The sequence below is a fragment of the Notothenia coriiceps genome, unplaced genomic scaffold (assembly GCF_000735185.1).
Source record: "Notothenia coriiceps isolate Sejong01 unplaced genomic scaffold, NC01 NC01_scaffold00024667, whole genome shotgun sequence".
In the NCBI taxonomy this organism is placed as follows: Eukaryota; Metazoa; Chordata; class Actinopteri; order Perciformes; family Nototheniidae; genus Notothenia; species Notothenia coriiceps.
In genome coordinates, this window is record NW_011357368.1 from 5,921,701 (window position 1) to 5,946,345 (window position 24,645).

At 41.3% G+C, this 24,645-nt stretch overlaps 1 protein-coding gene across 1 annotated transcript; it reads right to left on the reverse strand.

Moving 5' to 3' along the window:
* Positions 1–7,822: 7,822 nt before the first annotated feature.
* On the reverse strand, positions 7,823–23,815 carry LOC104955451 (unconventional myosin-XVIIIa-like). The gene is made up of 8 exons (XM_010782778.1): positions 23,771–23,815; positions 23,080–23,196; positions 21,932–22,015; positions 19,517–19,654; positions 17,445–17,630; positions 17,167–17,306; positions 15,202–15,246; positions 7,823–9,177 (listed from the first exon to the last, which is right to left on the reverse strand). Exons 1-8 carry the CDS (start codon positions 23,813–23,815, stop codon positions 8,814–8,816), a joined length of 1,119 nt encoding a protein of 372 aa, XP_010781080.1. The 3' UTR covers positions 7,823–8,813.
* Positions 23,816–24,645: the final 830 nt, after the last annotated feature.

The window sequence follows — 24,645 nt, forward strand, 5'->3', positions numbered from 1 at the left end:
CTCTCTCTACTCTCCCTCTCTCTCTCTCTCTGCTCTCTCTCTCTCTCTCTCTCTCCCCCACACCGAACACGTACACACAAACAAAAACCTACCAAATCTCGGCTGTCACTCCCTTGCACACATACAAGACCTTCACTTTGCCCATTCGTCTTTTTGTCTACGGACACCACATAAACACTTTTGTCATTCTTGGTCGATTTATTTACGTTGCTGGAGGGTTCGTTCTCGAGCGGAGAGAGGTCAGTAAATTCGATTTCACCATAACTTGGACTTCGAACAACGAAGACAGGAGGAGCTGATGCCAGACACTCCGGCTGTCCTTTCAAGTTGTGGGTTCTAACCGGTCAGCGGGGGAGAACATCGTATAATAAAGCTACTCTCTACTGTTAGGGTGACCCGAAAGTTGATTTCATGTGTCGCTGAGTTTTGACGCGTAAACGATGTCGAGGAATACCCATGACGTTAATCACTTCACGAAAAGGAGGCACCACTTTGCTAGTCGTGGACGTGGTGCCTCCTTTTCGCCGTCTTTCAGCGGACCTAATTTCTCTGCCGCGGGGACGCACGCACGGTACCGAAGTAAGACGTCCATTGCCCCCCTGCGGCGAGACCGTCGCAGAGTAAGGTCCTAGGCTTTTATGTTGAAATTCTATAAACGTGAATAAGGTGAATAAGGATCACACGGTGACCAATGCCACGCGCACGGTTACGACCGTGCGCACCGGTCCAACGGCTGGGGACCATATTTGTCATTTTTCACTGCTAAACTCCTCATTTGTCATTAGTCGTCACGGTTTTTTAGGGTAATATTTAGTGTTCGATTGAATCGATAATTTTCTGTTGGCAAAGTAAGACACGGGTCATCGTATCTGAACATGTGGACACAGAGGGAGGTACTAGTGTTAACTTCTTGTTTTTCGATTGTACTGACGTAGAATTATTGTCAAAATTTTACAAACCATAATTTTACACACACAGTGAGAACGCGTCCTGACGGCTAGAGGAGGTGGGAGTAGCAAGAAACGAGAGGTGGAGGAACCTTACTCAGACGCCTCCGCGAGGCAGAGGTAGAGGTCTGCTTCGAACCCGGACCTTGTGTTTGCGTCTATGACAATGACGGAGTTTACACGACTGAAGTTTGGCATCAAAGTAAAGATAATTGTCCACACTGTCTAATCGGAATCCGTTTGTACGTTCTATATTATTGTATCAGATTTAGTCCCCACCCCTTGGAAAAAGGAGAGTTCCCGGTAAAGTTAAAAGTTGGTAATGAGCTCCCGGCATGTTTACTAACTGAGCGAATTTTTTGATTTTAGTGTGGGGTAAGGGAACCGGAAAGAAAGTACGACACGTTTCTTTTTCGTTGGAGAATTAGGTCTATAGAATGGTACTTGAGCGCATACGCACGTGCCAACACGTACCTGGTGGTTTTGTCTTTATATACCTGGTGTCTACAACGTTTACATAAATCAAAGGATAGGACACTTGTACTAAATTCAACCCCCTGGATTGGTAGGAGCATCCCCCCAGGCCACCGTACTAGGGGGCCCTTCTAAACAAAAATTTAGACCCACGTGAACTCTCGTTGTATTCTTCTAGATACCATATGTAGAGAGTTGTGGGTATTAGACCGAAGGTCAAGACAAATTCTGGACATTCGTCTAAATAAAAGAAATACCTATAATGTTTAGTGAGGGGAAGTTTTGGACATAAGAACAATAATTTTGTTGAAAAAATGACAGTATATCATACAATATTGGACAAAGAAATAAAGAAATAAAAATCTCTAATTGATATTACTAGTATATTCCTACACGGAAATGGAGTGACCAACATACATCTTTTTCGAAGAATATAAGTAATCGTATCGATCGATTGGTCTACGATTATTGTTGTTTCAATAACTGACGTACTAGTCATACTGTCTACTTGTCTAAGTGGTGGACCCGAAAGTTGATTCTGTGTCGGTGCGCGTTTTTTTTCCCGGGTACACATGCCGAGGAATACGCCATGACGTTAAACACTTCAAGACCTCGCCGCAAGACCACGAGAGGCAGTCCTGACGTGGGGACAGTCTGCTCTGTATATGGTGCACTACTGTGCACAACACAAGTTCCTGGGGACTGGAACCGGTCTTTTTGTCCGTGAGCGAACAAATTAATAAAACGTCAGATCTAAAGAATTAACAAAAAGAAAAAACGCATATGCCGGCCCCCGACCTCCAAGGGGTGGGGACAGGTTTACTTATCACGACCTACCTCAGAAGACCGAAATTCGGAGAGTCCAATCATCTCTGGTTTCGTCCAGATTTTTACTTACTTACGTACAACAGACGAAACTACTCTATTTATACAACACAAAAAAAGACTGTTTCTAATTACTTCCCTCCGACTTATAAGGGACACGAACGTAGACGATGGACGAGGTTGTAAGACCTACCACGGCCGGACGAGCAGGTCGAGGAGGAGGACCAGGAGTCGATCGGAGGTACAGCGCGTCGACGAAGAAGTCGGACGTAGCCTTGTGTCAGTATATGTAACCTCCAGTAATCGATAAACGATGTCTCGACGACCTCGTGACCTTAGTAAAGACCGTCTAACAGAAGAGTCATGTTCATATGTTCTCATATTCTCTCTCTCTCTCTCTCTCTCTCTCTCTCTCTCTCTCTTAAAGGGACAGCGATCTCATCTCACTCTGCATGACCCTAATATCACAACATGTGTGCTCTGGAGAATCACAGAATGGACGATCGTCCTTATTATTATGAGATTATGCCGTTTAAACCAATTATTTAAAGGTGTTTGTTAAATTCGGCATCATGTAAGTTGCGCTGACAGGTCCACACACTGCTTCCCCGAGGCTCCCCCGCCATCCTGCTGATAGTTGACGAGCGTCAAGCTCATTAACATAGAGATGCAGTTTTTGAGGACGCTGAATAAATACACAAAGGAAATGGCCTTAAAGTGTAAATTGGACATTTTATGCCATGCTCCGTTAGCCCCAACATGAAACCTTGCTTATTTGTATGCATCAAAAGATTATGAACATACAAGCTACTGCTGACTTAAGTTTTCTGTAGAGCCACCAGCTGCTCAATGTCTTTAACCAACTTGTAAAATATCTTATGGACTTGCACATTTGTTACAGATAGTATTACCCTTCATATTGGCGGGATCCTGAAAATCTGTTCTTCTTTACGGTTCATCTATCGTCATCCCCATAAAGCTGCTAGCTTTGGCATTTTTGTTTACATTTGAACATGATCATATAAATGAATTATAATCTGGACCAAACGATCATTTCAATCAAGTCTGTAGAATACTGTTTGCAGGCCAGGACTTCTCTGCTCTTCCACCATACTTCTCTCAGAATTGTATTTTCACATATTTTGCCTTCACAAAATTGTGCTTACTGCAATTTGGACATTGCGCTAGTCCATATTGCAATTCCGATATGATATTTATATTATATTTGCAGCCCTAAATAACAGCATTATCAAAATAAATCAACATATAAAAGTGTTTAAGTGGCAGCTTTTTATTGCCAATAATGGGACAATAGACGTTTTTATTGGTTTACACTTAATAATAGTACTATGAAATATTATTTAGAAGTAACAGAAGAGGATTAGGGCCACATTTCAAAAAGATATTCAAATTTAAACCAATTTTTATGTAACCTTTTAAAGTCTAAATTCGGGCTGTAATCTCAGAACTCAAAATGTTTGTTCTCACATTTAGCTGTAAAGCTCTTCTGTAAGACTATATATATATACACAAATATGTTATGGTCAAAGGGTGCACGACTCCCATGTGCTCACACAGAACTGTGCGTGTACTCACTGCTGAGTGTTTTTGTGTTTCTAGCTGAAGCAAATGGAGGTCCAGCTTGAAGAAGAGTACGATGAGAAGCAGAAGGTGATGAAGGAGAAGAGAGAGCTGGAGTCCAAGATGCTGTCTGCACAGGACAAGGTACATCCTCTGCAGGTCCCTCAAGAGTCTTTCTCAAGCTGCAACCTTTTTTGCATCAGTCAACTCCGAAATCATTTGAACAATTATGTCAGGAGTCTTTATCATTTGTCAACAATTAGATTAATGTTTTCTTAATATGTATAGAGAGGAGATTGTATGCCTTATTTCCAAATGAATTATCCGACTCGGACTTTAGGTGGTAGTAGGCTGATTTAGTAACTGTTTTAATGTGACTGTTGAAGCTCAGGTCAGACTCCATGACTACACCTAGATTTCTGGCTTTATCTGTTGTTTGGCTGAAGCTCAGCGCTAACTTTTATACGTTCTGCCTTGGCTCCAAAAACCATTACCTCAGTTTTGTTTAATTGGAGAAAGTTCTGACACATCCAGTCATTGATTTGTTCAATGCACTTACTCAGTGTTAGAATTGGAGCATAGTCTCCTGGTGAAATTGTTACGTAAAGTTGTGTGTCATCTGCATAGTTATGTTAACTTGTTTTGTTGTTTTTCATTATCTGAGCCAGTGGTAGCATGTAGATGTTAAAGAGAAGAGGCCCCAAGATGGAGCCTTGAGGTACCCCACATGTCATATTTGTCAACTCACATGTGTATTTACCTATAGAAACAACGTTGTTTCTGTCCTTTTAAGTAGGATTCAAAACAATTTAGAACTGTTGATGAAAGTCCCACCCAGTTTTCGAGTCGGTCTAGTAATATGTTGTGGTCAACAGTGTCAAACGCAGCACTGAGATCTAATAATACTAACACTGAAGTTCTGCCACTGTCTGGATGTCATTGAAGACCTTTACAAGAGCAGTCTCAGTGCTGTGGTTTGGGCGAAAGCCTGACTGGAACACATCGAAACAGTTATTTAAATGCGAGAAATTACTCAACTGTTGAAAGACTACTTTTTCATTGATTTTACCTAGAAATGGGAGGTTTGATATGGGCCTGTAATTGTTCATTACTGAAGCGTCTAGATCAGTGGTTCTCAACCTGTGGTACGCGTACCACTGGTGGTATGCCAGCTCCCGCTAGTGCAGTGGTCACCAACCTTTTTAAGCCCAAGATCACCGACCTCGGCCTAGGTGAAAGGCGAGATCTACCTATTGCAGAATTGAGTGAAACTGACGGCCCAGACAATGCTTCCAATTTGAGGCCTTTTATATAGGCTAATTGCATCTGAATTACTGTTACAATGAAGGCTCCATAATCAGCTCACGGCATATAGGCAGGGGTAAAGTGCTATGTGCGAGTGGGGGGTGGACCTCACCTCCTCTAGGGGGGTCCTCACCTCCTCTAGGGGGGTCCTCACCTCCTCTAGGAGGGTCCGGGGGGATGCTCCCCCGGGAAGGTTTTTTTAAATATTGAAGTTGAAAGCATCAATCTGGTGCACTTTGAGAGCAACATGAAGAGATCTATGGATACCGTATCCATAGATCTCTTCATGTTGCTCTCAAAGTGCACCAGATTGATGCTTTCAACTTCAATATTTAAAAAAACCTTCCCGGGGGAGCATCCCCCCGGANTCGTGAGATGAGTGACAACCTCCTTCCATCAGCAAGGGCATTGAAGATGAAACGTGGCTGGGTCTTTCAGCATGACAATGATCCCAAACACACTGTTACCAGCAACAGTGTGTGAAAACCTTGTGAAGACTTACAGAAAACGTTTGACTTCTGTCATTGCCAACAATGGGTATATAACAAAGTATTGAGATGAACTTTTGTTATTGATGAAAATTACAGGCCTCTCTCATCTTTTTAAGTGGGAGAACTTGCACAATTGGTGGCTGACTAAATACTTTTTTCTTTCCGCATTATACATGAACTGCTGTCTAATGTGCCTGTCACAAGCATTTCTTTGTACACTTGTTATTTTTTATCTTGAACAGGCCTATTCAAACCAAATGTATGATTAGCTTCAATCAGTTAATGATAAAAAGACTAATTTGAGCCAAAACGAACTTGACAACACCCTCCCTCCAGGTGACTTTTGAAAGTTAATCATAAACAACACTTCCCGCTTTTGATGTTGCTTGATTCTTCTTAAGCAGTGTAAAATAATTTCGTTCCGATTCTTTGGCCTGTTCGTGCACTGGGTCCCAAATACAATTGTGATTACAAATGTCAGCATATTGCTGGGGAATCATAGTCAGATCTCAAATTCCTTTAAAAAAGTTTAGCACTCTTAAGAAGTTATTGCAATCTAGCATGACAATGTGAGTAGGAAATACGCAGTTATTTCTATTTGTATGCCATTTCAGAAATGATTTTCTAATATGCAAATAGAGGTGTGGAAAACCTTTGTAGATCAAGATTGAGAACATGTATTTGTGTTTAACTTCGTCACAGCTCATTTCTTCCTGTTGCTATTGAGACTGCTTATTAACTTAGCTGGGATCATGTTGAACAGCCTATTTATAGATTGGCTATTTCAATATAATGACTATACGGACTATGAGACTGTTAAACACCTGCACTTTTTGAAAGAATATCCATAACATTCATCTGGCTGCAACTTACAAAGTATCTATCTAATATATAATATTACAATCACTTGTATATAGACCCTTATTGCACTATTTTAATTTTATTTTTGTATTTACTTGCACTATTTATTCAGTTTTTTAGTTTTATTATGTTGCACTTTTGGAGGAGCCTGTGAGCTAAGATTTCCATCGACATAACCACACTGTAGCTATGCAAGTATGACAAATAAAAGCCTTGAACATGGAACCTTGAACCTATATGTTGCTCAATGTGTCATACTTTAAATGAGTTGTTTGACCTTCTGCATTATGTCCAGCTTATTACCATAGCGTGTAAATATTGGATCGAAAAAAACACTAGAAATAAAGCAATAAGCAAATATAATACTAATTGCTATTTATGACTATTTAACATCCAATTCACTAAGTATGTTTGGAGAACAAAAAAATGAATGCATAAATATATTACTAAAAACAAATAACTTTTATTTATTGTCTATATACACTATAAATATATGTGTGTGTGTGTGTGTGTGTGTGTGTGTGTGTGTGTGTGTGTGTGTGTGTGTGTGTGTGTGTGTGTGTGTGTGTGTGTGTGTGTGTGTGTGTGTGTAATCANATCATTGTCATGCTGAAAGACCCAGCCACGTTTCATCTTCAATGCCCTTGCTGATGGAAGGAGGTTGTCACTCAAAATCTCACGATATATGGCCCCATTCATTCTTTCCTTTACACGGATCAGTCGTCCTGGTCCCTTTGCAGAAAAACAGCCCCAAAGCATGATGTTTCCACCCCCATGTTTCACAGTAAGTATGGTGTTCTTTGGATGCAACTCAGCATTCTTTCTCCTCCAAACACGTCTAGTTGAGTTTTTAACAAAAAGTTCTATTTTGGTTTCATCTGACCATATGACATTCTCCCAATCCTCTTCTGGATCATCTTAATGCTCTCTAGCAAACTTCAGACGGGCCTGGACATGTACTGGCTTAAGCAGGGGGACACGTCTGGCACTGCAGGATTTGAGTCCCTGGCGGCGTAGTGTGTTACTGATGGTAGCCTTTGTTACTTTGGTCCCAGCTCTCTGCAGGTCATTGACTAGGTCCCCCCGTGTGGTTCTGGGATTTTTGCTCACCGTTCTTGTGATCATTTGGACCCCACGGGGTGAGATCTTGCGTGGAGCCCAAGATCTTGGGCTCCACGCAAGATCTCACCCCGTGGGGTCCAAATGATCACAAGAACGGTGAGCAAAAATCCCAGAACCACACGGGGGGACCTAGTCAATGANAGTGGAACCGAGAGTGGTATGCCGCTGCTGCGGCTTATATTCAGGTGCGCCTTATAGTCCGAAAATTACGGTAGATGTTTTGTCCAATTTGGCATAATGGCAAAAAACCCTCATCTAGCCAAATGAAAGGCAACGTTTGAGTTGTATCCCTTAAGTCTTACTATTCTTGACAGTAAATGCTTTTGGTTGAAACCTAAATCTCACAGATTTGATGAAGGACTCTAATCTGGCCTTAACATTTGCTACAGTACGTTGAGTGGACATGTAGAGAGAAGTAACTTTAACTTTCTATAACGTGATTATATGCATATTTAAACATGTCGCTAGCTAGCTTAACCGCATTTCCACTGACATTAAGGTTAGCCAGCGCTATCAGACCAATGTGTGTGTGTTCATATTACTGTCAGCAGACAAACATATGACGTTTTGAAATACTAATTATGAGTCTGCGTCAATTTGGTTATGAATGTATTTAGAGAGATAACAAGCTTAGTTGTTCAAATGCTAATATAGCAGCTAGGTTGCTCATGCTAACAGGCTGAGATTGGTTCTTAGGCCTCTTTATACAACTGTGCACACTCTGTGTTACATATGGTGTCATCATTTCAAGAGGGCAGCTCCTGTAGTAGAATGTTACCTAATGAAATTCAGCAAAATGAGAGTACAGCAATGACTGAAAGACAGAGAAAGGATAGTATAGCTGTAGACAACTGATAAGAAACTAATGACGTGGGTCTATGTGAAGGACTGACAGCTAGGCAGGATTTCCGATATACCTTGTGGGAAATAAATTGACATTAAAGTCCCATTGATTTTAAAGACATTACAGGAGTCAGTGCTGGGGAATCAGACAGTGTTTGTCTGTGGGGACATGCTGCTAAGAGAGATTTGAAAGCTCAAAAAGTTATTAAAGTTGGGAGTGGCTCGGTGAGGGAGTGAAGTTAAATCTTCTGGTAAGGAGACAAATCTGGAGCATTGGAAGCTGTCAGCTAGCAGACACATTCATTAATCTCAGCAAGCGGCTCAGGTAGACTACGCCAGCTGGCCAGTGGGCAGGTCGATAAATCTACCATGGAGGTGGTTTGTTTGGAAAAAAAGAAGTCTCCTTTTCACCGAGCGGACGACAATAAAGACAAAGCAGCTTCGAAACACATGTAAGTAATAGCTCCCACCTTATTTCAACCAAGTGCTCTACTGCTATTGCATTAACTTCATCCCGACATAGTTCAGAAGCAGTCAAATGTGTAGGTAGACTACTTAGTAACAGCTGCTGTAGTGTTAGTAATAGCAGCTGCCTTTGTACTGACCTGGAGCTCTTGAGGCTGCCGTCATCTGAGAGGTTTTTGGCGGATCCTTTGTTTTTAGACAACCATGACTTCACCCCGTCTACACGGTCCTCCACCTCAGAGTCTGTGTCTGAATCGCCCTGACTGGAGAGGAGTCAGAGACAGGAGAACAAGTCAGAGGAAGCAAAGGAGAGATGCGGAGGAGGTTATGAATAGAAAACCGTAATAAATTGTCATTCAGAGAGGAGAGCAAAAGGCAAAACAAATGTTAGTGTGAAAGGAGAGACAACACTGGTGGAAAAGTTCCTGTATTTCTCTGTAGCTGTGGATCCAAACAATGAACAACAGGCTGTAAGTGTTAATGTGGAAGCAAAGAGGGATAGTGACATTTATTCATAATAAAAGGCAGCACATGCTCAAAAAGCACCAGTAAGCACACAAACATGCCACACCACGCAGCAGCTTCTTCCTGCTGTCACTGTTAGACGAGCGCTTTCATGGTCCTGCAGTTAGCATCTCAGGCAACCAACACACATTCTACCTTTACCTCTCCCAGAGCCCCAGTAGCACCATGACAGGAACAAGAACCAGTGAGAGAGCCTGCATATAGGAACTATCCTTGTTTTTTAAAATAACTTTATTTCAAATAGGTGGTTGATTTGGGGTTAAACTGACAATGTGTTCAACACCTGCCTGGTGCTGTAAAGGGGTCATACAATGCTTAGTATTGCAGAGCCATAGCTACCAGCATAACACACCTGAATCTCTGACAAAACCTATGAAGCAGAGTTGCATTTTGGGAAATGTAGACGGCACGATTTGGCAACAAAGAAGAATGCATTGAATATTAAAGATGGTATCTGTAGTTTGGGTGCATGTTTGGATTGTTTCTTCTTCTTGATTGACACGTGCTATGTTAAATCTGCGGAGTTCACTTCAGAAAGATTTCTCAGAAGATATTTTCCGACTTGACTAAACTGACATATAGTGGCGTTCAAATACCAGAAACAAATTATATAAATATTTTGGCCTCCATTTCATTTGGTTATACTCATGTTTTGGCAAAGAACAAAAGCTTTTATCAGAGTACCAGAATAAGTGGCATCCTTTTAAACATGCAATAACTTTTCTCAACATAATGAGGAATATTACTCAATAGACACCTTGCATCTAAATGATGCCAAAGGGCCTAAACATCAAACCATTGAGTTATTAAGGTTTTGCTTCCCCGCTGTTTGATACTAAGACCCGCGTTTGTGTTGTTTTGTAACGGGCTCCCTCAAGCTTACCTTGTGTTCTCAATATGTTGTGGTTCACAAGCCATTATTAATTAGGTCTTTAAACCTAAATATGTTCAATATAATGTGGTTTCAGACTGAGATTGGGTGTAATGCTGCAATCTAAGGTGTTCTTATGACAGCTTGCTTGCTGAAATGCACTGACATAAAACAATAAATGGTCAAATGAGGCCATAGTAATGAGATTCAGTAACACTATGCAGGTATCTAAATCGTTCTTACTTCAGCTGAGCAAACAAACTCTCTGAGAGGAGCTGCACCTGGCTTTCATTGGACACAAAGCTTTAGCAGTAAACATACTCGTGACATAATGTGTAGATATTTTAGTCGGTTATTATTCAATACTTATATCAGGGTTCATACACTTTTTCACAATTAATTTTCAATGACTTCTCCATGACCTTTACCTAATTTTCCATAAACAAAATAATGACTCTTTCTCAGTGGTAACACTGAAAATTGTTTATTTTAACATGGAAAGAGGAAAATAAGGTCTGCATATGAAACATGTTGTGCCTATCTAAAACAAATCAAATAGTTGGCTTACTAGCTTCTACACGCTAAAGCAACTAAAATCTCTCACCAGCAAAATACCTCGACAGTTAAATGCCATTTTACGTTTCATTACTATACGATACAGTATTTATTATCATTATAGTATTACTATTTCGGCGATTAGCTAAAATATAAATTATATTTGATGCAACTTTAGTTACATTTCCAAAACTTTGGGAAAAATATTGTTTCCATAACTTTTCCAGGGCCTGGAATTAGCATTATGAATTTCCATGACTTTTCCAGATTTGTAATGACCCTGTTATATTTGTCTGTGTTTCAGTCTAACAGCCTTCAGCAGGAAATACCTGCATCAAATCAAATCAAGTTTTATTTATATAGCACATTTGCATAAACCTCATACAATAGGAGCGTAACAACCAAAACCAAAATAAAAAACGATGAAATTAGAGGAATGGTCCACTTCCATTTGTTTACAGTCCTATCAATGTTACCAGGATTAAAGATAGAAAAAAACTGAAAACTTTTGTTCGCAGGAAACGTCCAAATGTACCTTTCATCTGATAATTATTTTCATCACCAGTCCTGCACACACACGCAGTCATATGCATACACCAGTCATTTCCCTTCTTGACAGAATGATTTGGTACACAGCTGGGCACTGCGCTGTTTTTCCTCTCAATCATCATTACACATTCACGAACCACTTCGAGCCACAGAGTAAAAAAGAGGGCTTGTCATAAAATTTGACACGGATGAAGAGAGCGCAGCACTCATTAAGTGCCGTCAAAGCCCAGTGCTTGTGTGTTGCTGTGAAATTAAGTTGTTCCAGCTTAATAGTCCTACAGAGACATCAGAGGGTGGCTCAACGTCTCTGCATCTGTTTCAGAAAGCCTCCCATCTTGCCGAGGAAGAGAGAGGAAAACATTATTTTCTCCAGCATGCAGAGCTCACAAAGGCCCACTTAAACTATGATAATAACAACATCATTAGTTTATGTGATTTCAAAGCGTATACATTATTTAAAAATAATGGCCATTGAGATCCAAATCCATATCTTGCAAGCTTTCATGGAATACAACAACCTTGGGCGGTAATGCTAGGAGAGCATTCATACCAAAGCTGAGGAGGGAGGCGACCAACTCTTAAGATGTAATTCATTGTCTGTCTCTGGGGGCTTTTGAGAAAAGAATGAATACACATAACTGAAGGAGTATTACGTAGGTTACAGTATCATGTATAACATGTTTTCTTTTTTTTACCCTTTCAAGAGTTAAAGGCTCGCAAGGATTTGTGCGTTGGTTAAGTTTTGTTGAGTCAACTCTTTCCTGGAGCTTTTATAAATGATTCCTTTATAACCTTTGTGGTCACTGGCAAAACGCGTTTAAAATATAAAAACTCTTACCTCTCGAACATATGAAAATAGGCAAAGCAAGTGCAGTTAAAGTTGTTTTCCCTTCGTAGTGAGACTGGCGAGTCTCCTTTCAACAAAAAATGACAGTTTCAGAGGCTCATGGTCAGCAACTCTTTGTCCTTGAAATGATTATGCCCAATATGTTTTGAAGGGAGGAAAGGTAATTGCTGCCTGGACTGTTTTAAGTCAGTTCCCAATGTGTGGTGTGTTCTAGTACCACACAAGTCATAGGCAGGGTTCAGGGTGGATAGTGGAAATACGAAGCACAGGACCTCTGTGTGTGGAAAGGGTAAGGCTGACAAAGACACTCTGTGTCTCAATACTTCTGTACTGTTGGCATTTTGAGTGCATACGTTTGTCCCAGTGCGAAGTATAGCAAAATGCACTGTAAGTACCTAAAGTGCACTTATAAGACTGAATGCTGGACACTTAACATACTGAACAACCACTTTTTAATTAAAGTTGCGGCACTGGTCAACACAGCACCGTAAACGAAACGTTTTGTGTGTGTTTTTTTTGTATTTGATAAAGATACCACTATCATAGTGTTAAGAAGCAACCATAAATGTTATAGGGTTGATTGAGCTGCCTGTAATGATTTGCAACCACAAACGATAACATTGCTAGCAACATTTCTGTTTGCTAGTTAGCTAAAAGCAGCTAGTCGATAGCCGCTGTTAGCTGCAGCACTAACACTTCTGTCGAGGGCACAGCAGCCGAGTGTATTTCAGATAACGCTTCCTGGTTGAAATACAACAAATGTTCACAGTCCAAGCCATCGCAGTGTACTAAGGGAAGTATCTGAATTGAGACACAGCATTTGCCTCAAAACAGTCATCACACTAGAAATGCTACGACCGAATATTGTAGTAAAAATAAATTATAGTATTAAACGATTTATAACTCAGATTTCATTAAAAGAGCTTTCATATTTTGTGTCACTATTTTCCAAAGGCTTTCTTATCTGTGTACACTTTTGTTATACATTCAGAGCACATAAGAGAGCTCGCAGGTTCTACAGCCAGAACCACAATTGTGGGCAATATATAATTGCGCACTTCACACATGGTGTCAAACACAATTTATGTCCTTGACCACCATACCATTAGTTAAGCCCTGCCGAGAGCCTGGGGAAAGCAAACAAACACAGTGCTGAGGAGACATTAATTGTCTGTGACATCCCGCCTCCATTGGTTGTACATCTCTGTTACACACCATTACATTCATCATTAGCTTCTATAGATCCTCCTGCTCTGCTCCGCTCCTCTGTGTCCCTGGGTCTTACGGACGCCACTGTTCATGCCTCCGATATATGAAACTGTCGACCTAGAGAAGTCCCTGTGGCTTTGCAGCGCAGACAGGCATATGCATCGTCTCCAAGACCGTGGGGAAACATCCTCTCAGCCCCCACGCCACAAGAGAAGGTACCACAGTTCATCTGTGCTGCAAAACGTACACTGTCAAGAGCAGTGGCTTTGAACAGTCATTCATTAGATGTCATATGAAGCGAGAAAAGCCTTTCCTTAGTGTAATCAAATATCTGGGGTAAAGTGAGTTCCACTTTAGATTTTTTAAGTAAGAGAGAAGGTCTTTGGAGATGCATCAGTGATATTATGTCATCCTCCAAGCCCCTGTTGGCTGTCTGAGAACATGTTGATTGACAGCTGAGCCAAAGTAAACACATTTATCTTTCAGCAGTATCTGAGCAGTATTGAAGAATAAGGACAACCACATTTGGATGTTCATTTAGAAGCTTGAGAAGCATATGTTTATACTTATACTTTTCACAGGTTAGTGTCAGGAATATTTCAAATGAAAATGTAGTTTAAAGTGAGCTCTGGAGTTCTAATTTACAAATAAATAAACACATTGGTGTCTTTGACAACAGCCCCCCCACCCCCCTCACACTGACAGGGCACGGACTGGCTGAGGGCCACAGGTTAACGCTGCGTGCGTGCGTGCTACTTGCCCGGTGAGCAAGGCAGCTTTTTGTCCGACAGTTGAGCGCTCTGCATTATTAAGCAGGTGCGAGTCAAAGATGGATGAGGAACACACTCTTTTCGTCCCCTGTCAGGAGGGCAGACGCCACTGAGCTGCAGTCACATCCAGCCCTGGAGCGGGCCCATGAAATATTAAGGTGGCCTCTGGGAGCCAGAGGCTGACTCACTGCAGACCGCTGTTCATACATGACACCATGAAGTCCGACATGATGCCCTAAGACCAAGGCGGTAAACACAGCTGGATACACCCTCCCGGCTGTGTGAAGGTGAGGTGAGAGGAAGGTCTGGGCCTCCGGGGGGATCACTTGAGAGATCAAGACAATATGCCTTTCAATTCAAAGCTTTGCAAAGCGGTTACAGAGACTCCGAGGAAGGAGAGATGTTTCATGCTGGGACTCAAGTAACATATGGTCAGTGGTATTCATGCATCTCAGCATGTGAGGGCATGCAATGAAGAGTCAACTGTGTGTTATGAAGGAATCTCTGAGCACTGTTGATGATGCATTATCCCCGAGCCTTCACACATCAAAAGGAAATCCCCCCCTTCTTGGATTCACTATATCTCTGCATCTGCCATGAGGCCTTTGAGTTGTTGAACATGTGTGCATCTGGAACTGAGCCATCGCTCTTTGATTCTGAGGGCCTGACACCAATAGTTGATGTCTTGAAATAGATGAAAATCACAAAATTGGCCAAGAATGCCAAGGAGCCTTCCAAATTGTTTCTATTTCTTCTGTCAGGGGGATTTTCCCTTCAAATATCAGCTCGTTTCTAACAGTGTGACAGCCAGAAAGTGATGGGCTAACTGGACCGTATCTAAACCCGGAGAAAAACTTTTCTCTCTTCGATATCAACCTCTCAAATAAATGTTCAAAGACTGGAGAATACTGCATCATTTCCAGTGGTTCAAAAAAAGAAAACACAAGTCAAGGTTCCTCACGCTCTGTTCTGTCTTTTCTGATACTTTGTCACCATGTCTTGCAAACTGGTCGTGATGATGATGGGTGGAGGGACAGAGAAGAAAAGAAAACAGGAAAAACAAACGACAACAGAAAAGAAAAACACAATATAAGAATTAAGACAAAAATAATACGTAGAACATGAGAGAAGCTTGAAAGTATCTTAGGAAAAAAATAATGCTTTAATGAATGATGGTTCAAAATGTCTCTATAAATGTGTGTTATGGCAGTTGCTGGGATGACCCAGTTTTGATTTGCTTTTGGCGAACTGACTGTAAGGCATGCAGGGACTCAGCATGCCACCTCATCCTGCTCTAGTACTGCATACAGAAAGGGAGGACGACCCTGAGTGTGTGTGTGTGTGTGTGTGTGTGTGTGTGTGTGTGTGTGTGTGTGTGTGTGTGTGTGTGTGTGTGTGTGTGTGTGTGTGTGTGTGTGTGTGTGTGTGTGAGTGTGTAAGTGTGAGACTGTAAGGCTCAGCAGGTGCCTAAGAGAGGACTGAGGACTGGGCTGTGTATAATACAACGTGAGAGATGCTTTATCAAGAGATCATTTCAGTGTGACTAATTCACTCCCTCATCTGAAAGAGTGCTGAAGTAAAAAGTATTTCTGTAGTTTGACCCGGGAGTTAGCATCCTAAGGGCTCCCTCCGCAAAAAAGACCAGAGTTTTATATTGGATTTTGGAATATTGCAGAAAATAAGATCTTAGAAAAACACATATTTAGGATATTTACATGTTTTTTTCAGCAGGATGATCTACTCATATTAACACATTAGGCTATAAACAAACTACATACAGGACGATCGCATGACTTCATGTCACCGCTAAGCTAATGGTTGCTGATGTTTGGCCTGATGAAGTTTAGTAGACTAGCCACTTGTTAGCGACAACCTCTTTTAAGACACATTAACGCTTCAGATGTTCACCAGGTTGGTGTTTACTGACATATGTTATATCATAGAACAAATCTTAACAATTTCCTAAGCTTGTATTAACCATACATCTTATTTCTGGAATCTATCCCGCAAAAAATCTATTAATTTCTCGACGAGGAAGCCCGGAAGTGCTAAAATGATAACTTATTTCCGGAGTTAGGACTCTGCTTTCTTTCTGAGAGAAATGTTCACAATAGGTGTGTGTATTAACGACGGATGGTTAGCCTAGCTTAGCATAAAGACTGGAAGGAAAAGGGAAACAGCTAGCCTGACAGTCTAAAGTTCAAACATACACCGTCCAATGCCTACAGCTCACTTATTATCCTGTTGTATCTCCATTGTTTTATCCGTATTGAAGGACAAATGTAAAAATGTGTCTTTATGTATTTCCTCTGCGGCTTCAGCGCTGGGTGCCAGTTACAGGTGGAGAGCAAGTCGTGGCTTTGTTGTCTCTGCAGGCACAATGGAAGCTGGATATCTAAGTCAAAGCTTTGTTCTACACACAGACGTAAGACTGATTTCAATCTGCTCTTGTCACGCTTGGGAAAGAAAAATAGATCAGATACAACAGGAAGCTGATGTCACATGTAACCATTTGATCCTAGCATCCTAACATGGCAGAATGAGCATTTATAGCGAGTAGAAGAGTAGTAGAGAAACAACTCTACATAGAATGTAAGTCAGAATCCAGATGTTTGTCTGCATTTAACAGCATCGTACGGTTTTTACAATTGTAGTAAACATTTTGCAGTAAGAATGGAAATTGCAACCAATTACTTACAAATTGTAAGCTATAAAACATCTTAGAAAAATCAGTGGATAATTGTATATTTGTAATAGACACAATCAGAATACCTTTATTCATCTCACAGAGGGGACATTTACAAAATTCCTATTCATTTTTTGAAAAACACATTTCATAAAGATGGCCAAATGTTTTTTGTTTTTTTTTAAAAGCGAGGATGACTTTGAGGGGAAAGCTCCAACCCAGAAGTGATTTTTTGTGTACCTGTTGATGAGGTCTTCATTGTCGTCACTCTCCATCTCGTCCTCGATGGCTGCCTGCAGGTCACCGATCCTTTTGAAGGCCAGCTTAAGGTCTGACTGCAGGCTCTGATTCGCAGCCTCTAAGCTCTCAATGTCCATTTCCTGTTAATGAGACGAGAGTGAGCGGACGTGGAGCAGAGGTTGACCATATCAATGCTGCTACAGTGCTGTCGCTGGATGCTTTACAGGCTCATTGATCATTGTTAGAAGTAGTCTCATTATTGCCTGTCACGTCCTTACCAGCTCATGTTTTTTGCGGCTGGCCTCTGATTCCTTTTTGGCCAGTTCGCTTGTCTCCTCCTTGTTGTCGCGGATCTGTCTCTGAAGCCGTTTGTTCTGTTCCTTCTCTCGGATCTCACCGCTGCTGCGCTGGTCTCGTTCCTCGGTCAATTTCTCCAAGTTCTCCTTGAGGCGAGCTACAAGGCTCTGCGGGGCAAAGAGAATAAAAGAGGTTCAACATAAGCTCACAATGGTAACATACATACATTATACAAATTTGGACAGTACACAAATAAATGTACAGTCACATTTACTTACCGTAGTCGTCCTGCAAAAAAAGTGAAATCCTTACATTACTGTACGCCATCTGACAAGATGCTGACCGATACATGCACACTGTTCTGTTCGAGTACTGGGCAGCTGAGGCTCAGGGGGTACATTACGGTCCAACAGTCAGAGGGTCAATGGTTCATAGGGGTTTGTGGGACTAATAAAGCTATTCGGATTCGGATAGAAGGTTCATACTGTAATTATGATTGGCTTCCGGTTAGCCTTCAGACTCAGCTTTCAGAATCATGACGTCCTGAATTGTATTTCATGTCTCCCCAGACAAGAATAGCAGGACAATTGAAATATTTACCTGATGATGTTGCTAGATGGTCAACAAATGATTCAAATTAATCCTTAGAGGAACATGAATATCTATAACAAATGTGGTATTAATAAATCCCATATTTGTTGAGATATTACACTAGAAAGCAGTGGTGCTATGCAACATTTTTAATATATATATTTTTACTTCAATATGGCTCCTTCAAAGATCAGCAAGGGCTTATCCGTGGTTCAAACTTGACCTCACTATGTCAAATTCTCGCTCCTTTTGACTAGCACTCCAACACGTTGTACGTGATAGGCTAGGGGCGGGACATCGCTAACCGATTGACCAATCACAACAGAGCAGACCAGCTAACCAATCAGAGCAGACCCAGAAGAGGCACAAAGTACAAAAGTGAACCTGAAAATGACCATAATAGATTAGAAAACAACAAAAACAGTATTAAGAACAAAGCACCATATGTATCACAGTCCCTGTGATACTAAACCTAATAGCACCAATTGGGAAGGGAACATACTATAAATGGGGTATATTTTTGCAAATGAAATCAATTATTGACTGAGTTTATCCATGCATGTAAACCAGTAATAAGGAATAAACAGTGTTTTTGAAAATCAATACAGTTACTAGTATGCATATTTGTGTACAACCCTAACTTCTATGATGTATTGGAGTGGTGCAACGGACTAACATCACATATGTTTGAACAGCTGACTCCTCTATGCAGTCTTTCTTCAGTCTGCGCATCAATGACAGCAGCATACTGTGCTTCATCATCGAGTTAGCTCCTGCATTAGCCACCAGCCCTGTCCATATTTCACATTCTGAGTGGGTGTTTTACTGTGCCTCCTCCTCACATCTGTATTGATTGAGCTCTGCTACCTCCAGCTTTGATAAGTTATACTACTCAGGCAACTTGAAATATTCCCTTGCTTAAGAGGCCACACAAAAGCAAGGCAGAGTCTAACTGTCTGTATTTTCCTAACTCTGCAAATTCCACCCCAGGCAAAAAAAGAATCACATTAAATAAATACATATTTTGACTTTGGAGGGCGAGAAGCAGAGGGAGTTAGCCTTGCGGTGAGCACATTGCACAGTTAGTAATTACTAAACCGAACCTGCAAAACTGAGCACTGGTTCATTCTATCAGTGGGCGAGAGGTATTCAATGTGTCCTTGGGAGTATGCAGATGGTTACCTCTATCCCTCACTTGTGCTTTTTGTCTCAGGCAAAACCGTAACATGATTTGACACAACAAGGAATGGTTTGTCGAGTGAACGTAACACAAAAGCATTGATGCTAATATCTAACTTGCAATGGTCATGTACAGTACCTTACATGTGGTGCCATTTAGAATCAGCTTATCATGACTTATACATTTTAACCTCCCAAGACCTCCTCCCATGGCATGCTGAGGCTTCCTCGACCAGCTGCCTATCAACGCCAGCACTCCTCCACCTTTGTTTTCGTTTCTCACCTCCAGCCGTTTGACCTGGGTTTTCTCAAAGTCCAGCTTGGTCTCCAGCTCGCGAATCTTAGCCTCCTGCCGGCTGACAAGGGATTTCTCCACCATGGACTGCTCCTGGAACTCCAGCTGGCTCTGGAGGGCTTGTATCTATGACACAAACATACACAACTTTACATATCTATACATGCTTAGTTACTCAAGGCTCTGTCCTGGGTACACTACTTTTCTATATTTATGTGGTTTGACTGTCATCATCTGTAGCACTGTATTCATTGCTTTGAGACAACTCCACCTCCTAATGGATGCTAATCCTTATGACCTTAGAGCCTTTATTCAAATGATTGGTCCCCAAAAAAAAAGTAAAGAACACTGGGAATGATTAACCTAAATAAGAGCTTGAAGTTTTAACTCCAACCAATCAGTACAGTTGTTGATGTTTTGAGTTATAAATTCTCCATCTCCATTTTAATTTTAAATATTTAAAGCTTTATCTATATCTGGGTTGAGTGTGTTTACCCCATATAACCAGCATGGGCAACCCACCATAGGACAGTAGTACACTTGGACTTAAATCATGTGAAGCTTTAGACAGAGAGAGTCTAGCTGTTTCTCTCTGCTTCCGGTCTTAATGCAAAGCTAGGCTAACCACACATTGACTCCAGCTCTAACCACACAAGCATCATTTGTCTGATTAAAACCATTCATATTGCTACTTTAAATAACAAAATGCAACCGGTGATACATAGTGAAGAATGTTGAGGTATTGTGGATTTCTTTCAAGCTTTAGGTAAGTTGCAGCATTTTCTGTTCCTCTCAGTGGAGATACGTGCCCTGAAACTGAATCTATAGATGTTGATTTCATAGTAAAGAAAAATACAGAGCTTGGGTCATACATTACATTACATTGCATTTAGCTGACGCTTTTATCCAAAGCGACTTACATTCGACCAAGAAGATACAACCTTGAATAAAACAGAATCATATAAGTACATCAGGTTTCATAGAGCCAAACATTTCAAGTGCTACTCAACTGGCTTTAGATAAGCCAGTCTTTTGTTAGTATATAAGTGCTTTGTTAGTAATTGTATGGCTCATACAAACCCTTGTACAGGAGAAAGGTGGGAGATAGGGGGTTAGATCTTCGCCTTTTCTTGGCTGTGTTTGATTTGACAGGGGCAGCTGTGTCTGATGGAGACAAAGGCCGTTTCTCAATCGCGAGGAAACTGGCTTCCAAGCCAATATTTCAAGGATACTACGTCATCGAGTGCCGCCGAAGGAGGACTGTTCCAATCTCCAGCATACTTGGAATTCCACCGAGGCTGCGTCCTTGGTTTGGGGGTAATTTCGAGGCTGCACATGGGTAGACTTCGCGTCCTTCAAATCCCCACAATGCTTTGCGCACGGACCAATTTCCCAAAATCTATGGCGGAAAATGTAAGGCGGGCACACCTGCACACTTGCTAGCATGTTCCGCTCTTCGTTTTCCGATTGCCAGGAAGGAATCTTGCCTAGCTTCGGAAGGAAGTGACTCGGAAGACATGTGCTGCCAAGCAAGCATCCTCGCGATTGAGAAACGGCCAAAGACTCCGCAGCAGCCGTCATTATGAGGGTGACAGCTATACCATGTACAGCATTATTGCTTATCTGAGCTTGGGAGACCATAATGTGTATGTGTCACATATTGCCAGTGCCAATCCTTACTCAATGACACATCGATTACATCAAGGGTTGTTTTTTGTTAATAGACCAAGGCAAAAGAGGCAGGGCTGCACATTCAAGCAAGTTTGCAAATGGCCTTCTGCAATAGGCACTGCAGCAGAGAAAACTCGAGATATGTCTCGGCGTCAGGGGAGGTAAAGTGGATCCTGTTCTCAAACCTTTTTGAATTGCTATATTACTAAACCCTAACCCTAACCATAATCCCGCTTTTGAAAGTCTCTTTGGAGTTAAGCATCCACAATTGTAAACCAAATTTACAGAGAAACAAACAAGAGATTGTATATTTTACCATTCAATATTCTTTCATGCACTTCAGTAACAGTGATGTAAAGAATTACCACGTAGAGAATCTGAGGCCTGGTGCTTTGTGTTTTAACACCAGATCATTACTCACACCCTTTGCACTCAAAATGAAAATACGTTATCAGGCAAAGGAACATCTTTTACCCCGATATTTTGGTGGTCGGTTTAGTTTGGTTGGGAACCCAACTCTTCAGCAACACAACGAAGTAGTGAGATCCCTGACATATTTTGATAGGATACATAAATTATGTTTTTTTATTTGTTAGTTAGCGTCTTTTAAAGCCTTACAATATGTGACATGACTTTAAGGCTCACGTCTTCCTACTGGCCTTTCTCTGACGTGTACTTTAAAAAAAGAACAGATTTTGAATGGTAAGCTAAGGGCAGAAAAGCAGCATCTACCTTCTCCTGAACCTCCTGCTTCTCCTTCAGGGCCTCCTCCAGCTGGGCTTGTAGGTCACTGATCTGAGCCAGGTTCTGGGCCGACTGAAAACACAAAGACAGAAGCAAAGTCAGCGAGCAACATGAAACTGTAGGAGCATTTCATTTTAACAAGTGCATCAGCTCTGCAGACTGTACATGCAGCTAGAATGCAGAGAAATAAAAAGCTTCACGTAGCTCCAATAAAACATGAAGACAACATCGTGACTTTACCTAGACAAATAAATCTGCTGGAAAGATGTTTTGTAGTCTGCAGAAGGCATATCAATAAAATCTTATCTCAATGTGACCCGAGTGAAACATTTGAGACGAGTGCTTTTTTCACAGTAGATGAAGCACTCTGCTACAGTGGGTCCCACGGGGAATTCAACTGTTTCAATGATGACAGGAAGGATGGACTCATTTGGAGCCAGTGGAAGCAGATCACTCTTCATCCATCAGCGAAAAAGAAGCGCTTTCACTCCACTTTGCCCTTGCTGTTCATCTGCATATACAGTTAGATGAATGGGTGGGAGGGGCTTTTAAAAATGTCTCAATTGGTAGGGATGTATGGAGAACAACTATCCCACTTAAATCCTGTGGTGGTGGTGTAAGTAAGCTAGCGATGTATTTTAGAGAAATAAGATTGAACATGTGTAAAACTAGCTGAGTTTTTTATTTGTATTAATGTTATAAAAATACACTATTTAGTCCGTAACATATTTATGAAGCTGAATATGTGAAATTGCCTTTTAGCTCATTTGCGAGTAGTATGCTAACTTCCTGAGGCATACAACGCATATAACCAGTCTAAAATCTGCGGAAAAAGTTACAATTTCTCCACATGACTGAGGCAAGTTTCAGACGAAAACAATGAGAAATTAGTGAGGTTCCGGTTGACTTGTGCAGAGCAGGGTGTTATGGGTAAACTGAGATCTCCGACAGTCACAGAGGAATTCAAATACGTTGTGTGGACTAATGAAGTGGCTTGATTAAACTTCTGTTCATTTCTTTGTATTTCCATTATAAAATGTGTTCATTAATCATTCAAGTTGCATATAGGAAACAGAAGCATGAAGTGGTGGTTGTGATGTTCACGTTGTTACGGTAAAGAGAGGGCAGAAGCAGACCTGGGCCACAGCAGCCTTGTGTTTCTTCATCAGCTCGTTCATGTCCTCCTGGTCCTCCTCCATCCTGGACTGCAGGTCGTTCTTCTCTCTCTGCAGACGGCTCAGCTGCTCCTCCAGCTGCAACACGGAGCAAATAAAAAGTCAGCCCAGCTGCTTTGGAACTACGTCAGGCTAAATTAGACCTGAAATGCCAGCCTCTCCCAACAAAACCAAATCACTTTACAGATAGGAAAACTTCAATTAAAAAATAAGAGTCTCCAAACATATTGCTTAACAACTTAAATTATTTAGTACTGTAGAACACATTTAAAATGAGATTCATTCAAATTATTTAAATGAATATGTGTGCACATTATTTGACATACATTTTTATTGTGTTTGTATTCATTATCATGTTGATTTCAAGGGTAAAATGTATTATTTTGTGCACATAAATGAGTCTTTAAATCCCACCTTCTGGGCACACAGAGGGTCAAACTGTCAGTGTAGAATCCAATAGATTCATATCATATAATGTAGAAATATTTTTCTAGGAACTCTGGTGTATACACTTGTTTACATTTAGCTAGCCAATTTATACATTTTCCTTGAATTATCTCTATTAACAGTTGTAAAACGCCTGGAGCCATGCTTTGACTTTGTAGGTGTGCAGAGAGGTTTGTCTCTGAGGAGACCCCTTATAAGCTCTTACACAGCCCCCCCTCTCATCACAGGGTTTATTAAAGGTCCCAGTCATAACCAAGATATCCAATTAGAGGCTAAAAGCAAGCACCACCCGCTAGTACCTCCAGTTGAGGAGAAGGACAGTTTTGAAGTAATCCTATTGCTGTAATGACTGGGGTAATATACATGAGAATGAGAGGCTACTGGTGCAGAGCCAAGGATTACCGTAATAAAGGATGACTAATGTGACATTGTGAAAAGGCTAATGAATCCATTTGCACATAGAGAGTAGATGGAGAGTCGGGGACAGGCAGAGCTGACACTGTGCCACCTATCTTATTAAGAAACTGTGTGTAGGGCCGCCACATCGCTCAGTGGTTGGAGCCCATGTACTAGGGCTCAGTCTAAGTTTGAATCCGGCCTGCGGTCCCTTTACATGTGTCATCAGCTCTATCTCCCCTAGCCCATCAAAACTTTGAAAAAATGAAAGAAACTGCATGTAGTAAAGCTCACTTGGCAGAGCTAGAAGCCCATGTACTATGGGCTTAGTCGCTCCTATGGAGGAGGACGTCCCTTTGTCTCCCCCCTTTTAGCCCTTTCTCTCCAATAAAGGCAATAGTGGCCCAAAAAAACGTTTTAAAAAGAAGGAAAATGCAAGTAGGGGCCGCCTTATAGTGTTCAATGTACAAGGGGCTCAGTCCGTGCCGAGGATGGCCTTCTTCCCCCCCCTTTAAACACTGTCACTCTACATAAGGCACTGCTGACCCAAACAATGATCTTATAATGAACCAAATGAGGGAATCTAAAGACGGCTCAAAAAAATAGATTTGAATTATAAGGTTAGATTTATTCATGTATTATCTATTTTTATCAGCCGCCACTGGATTATACCAAGGTGTACTT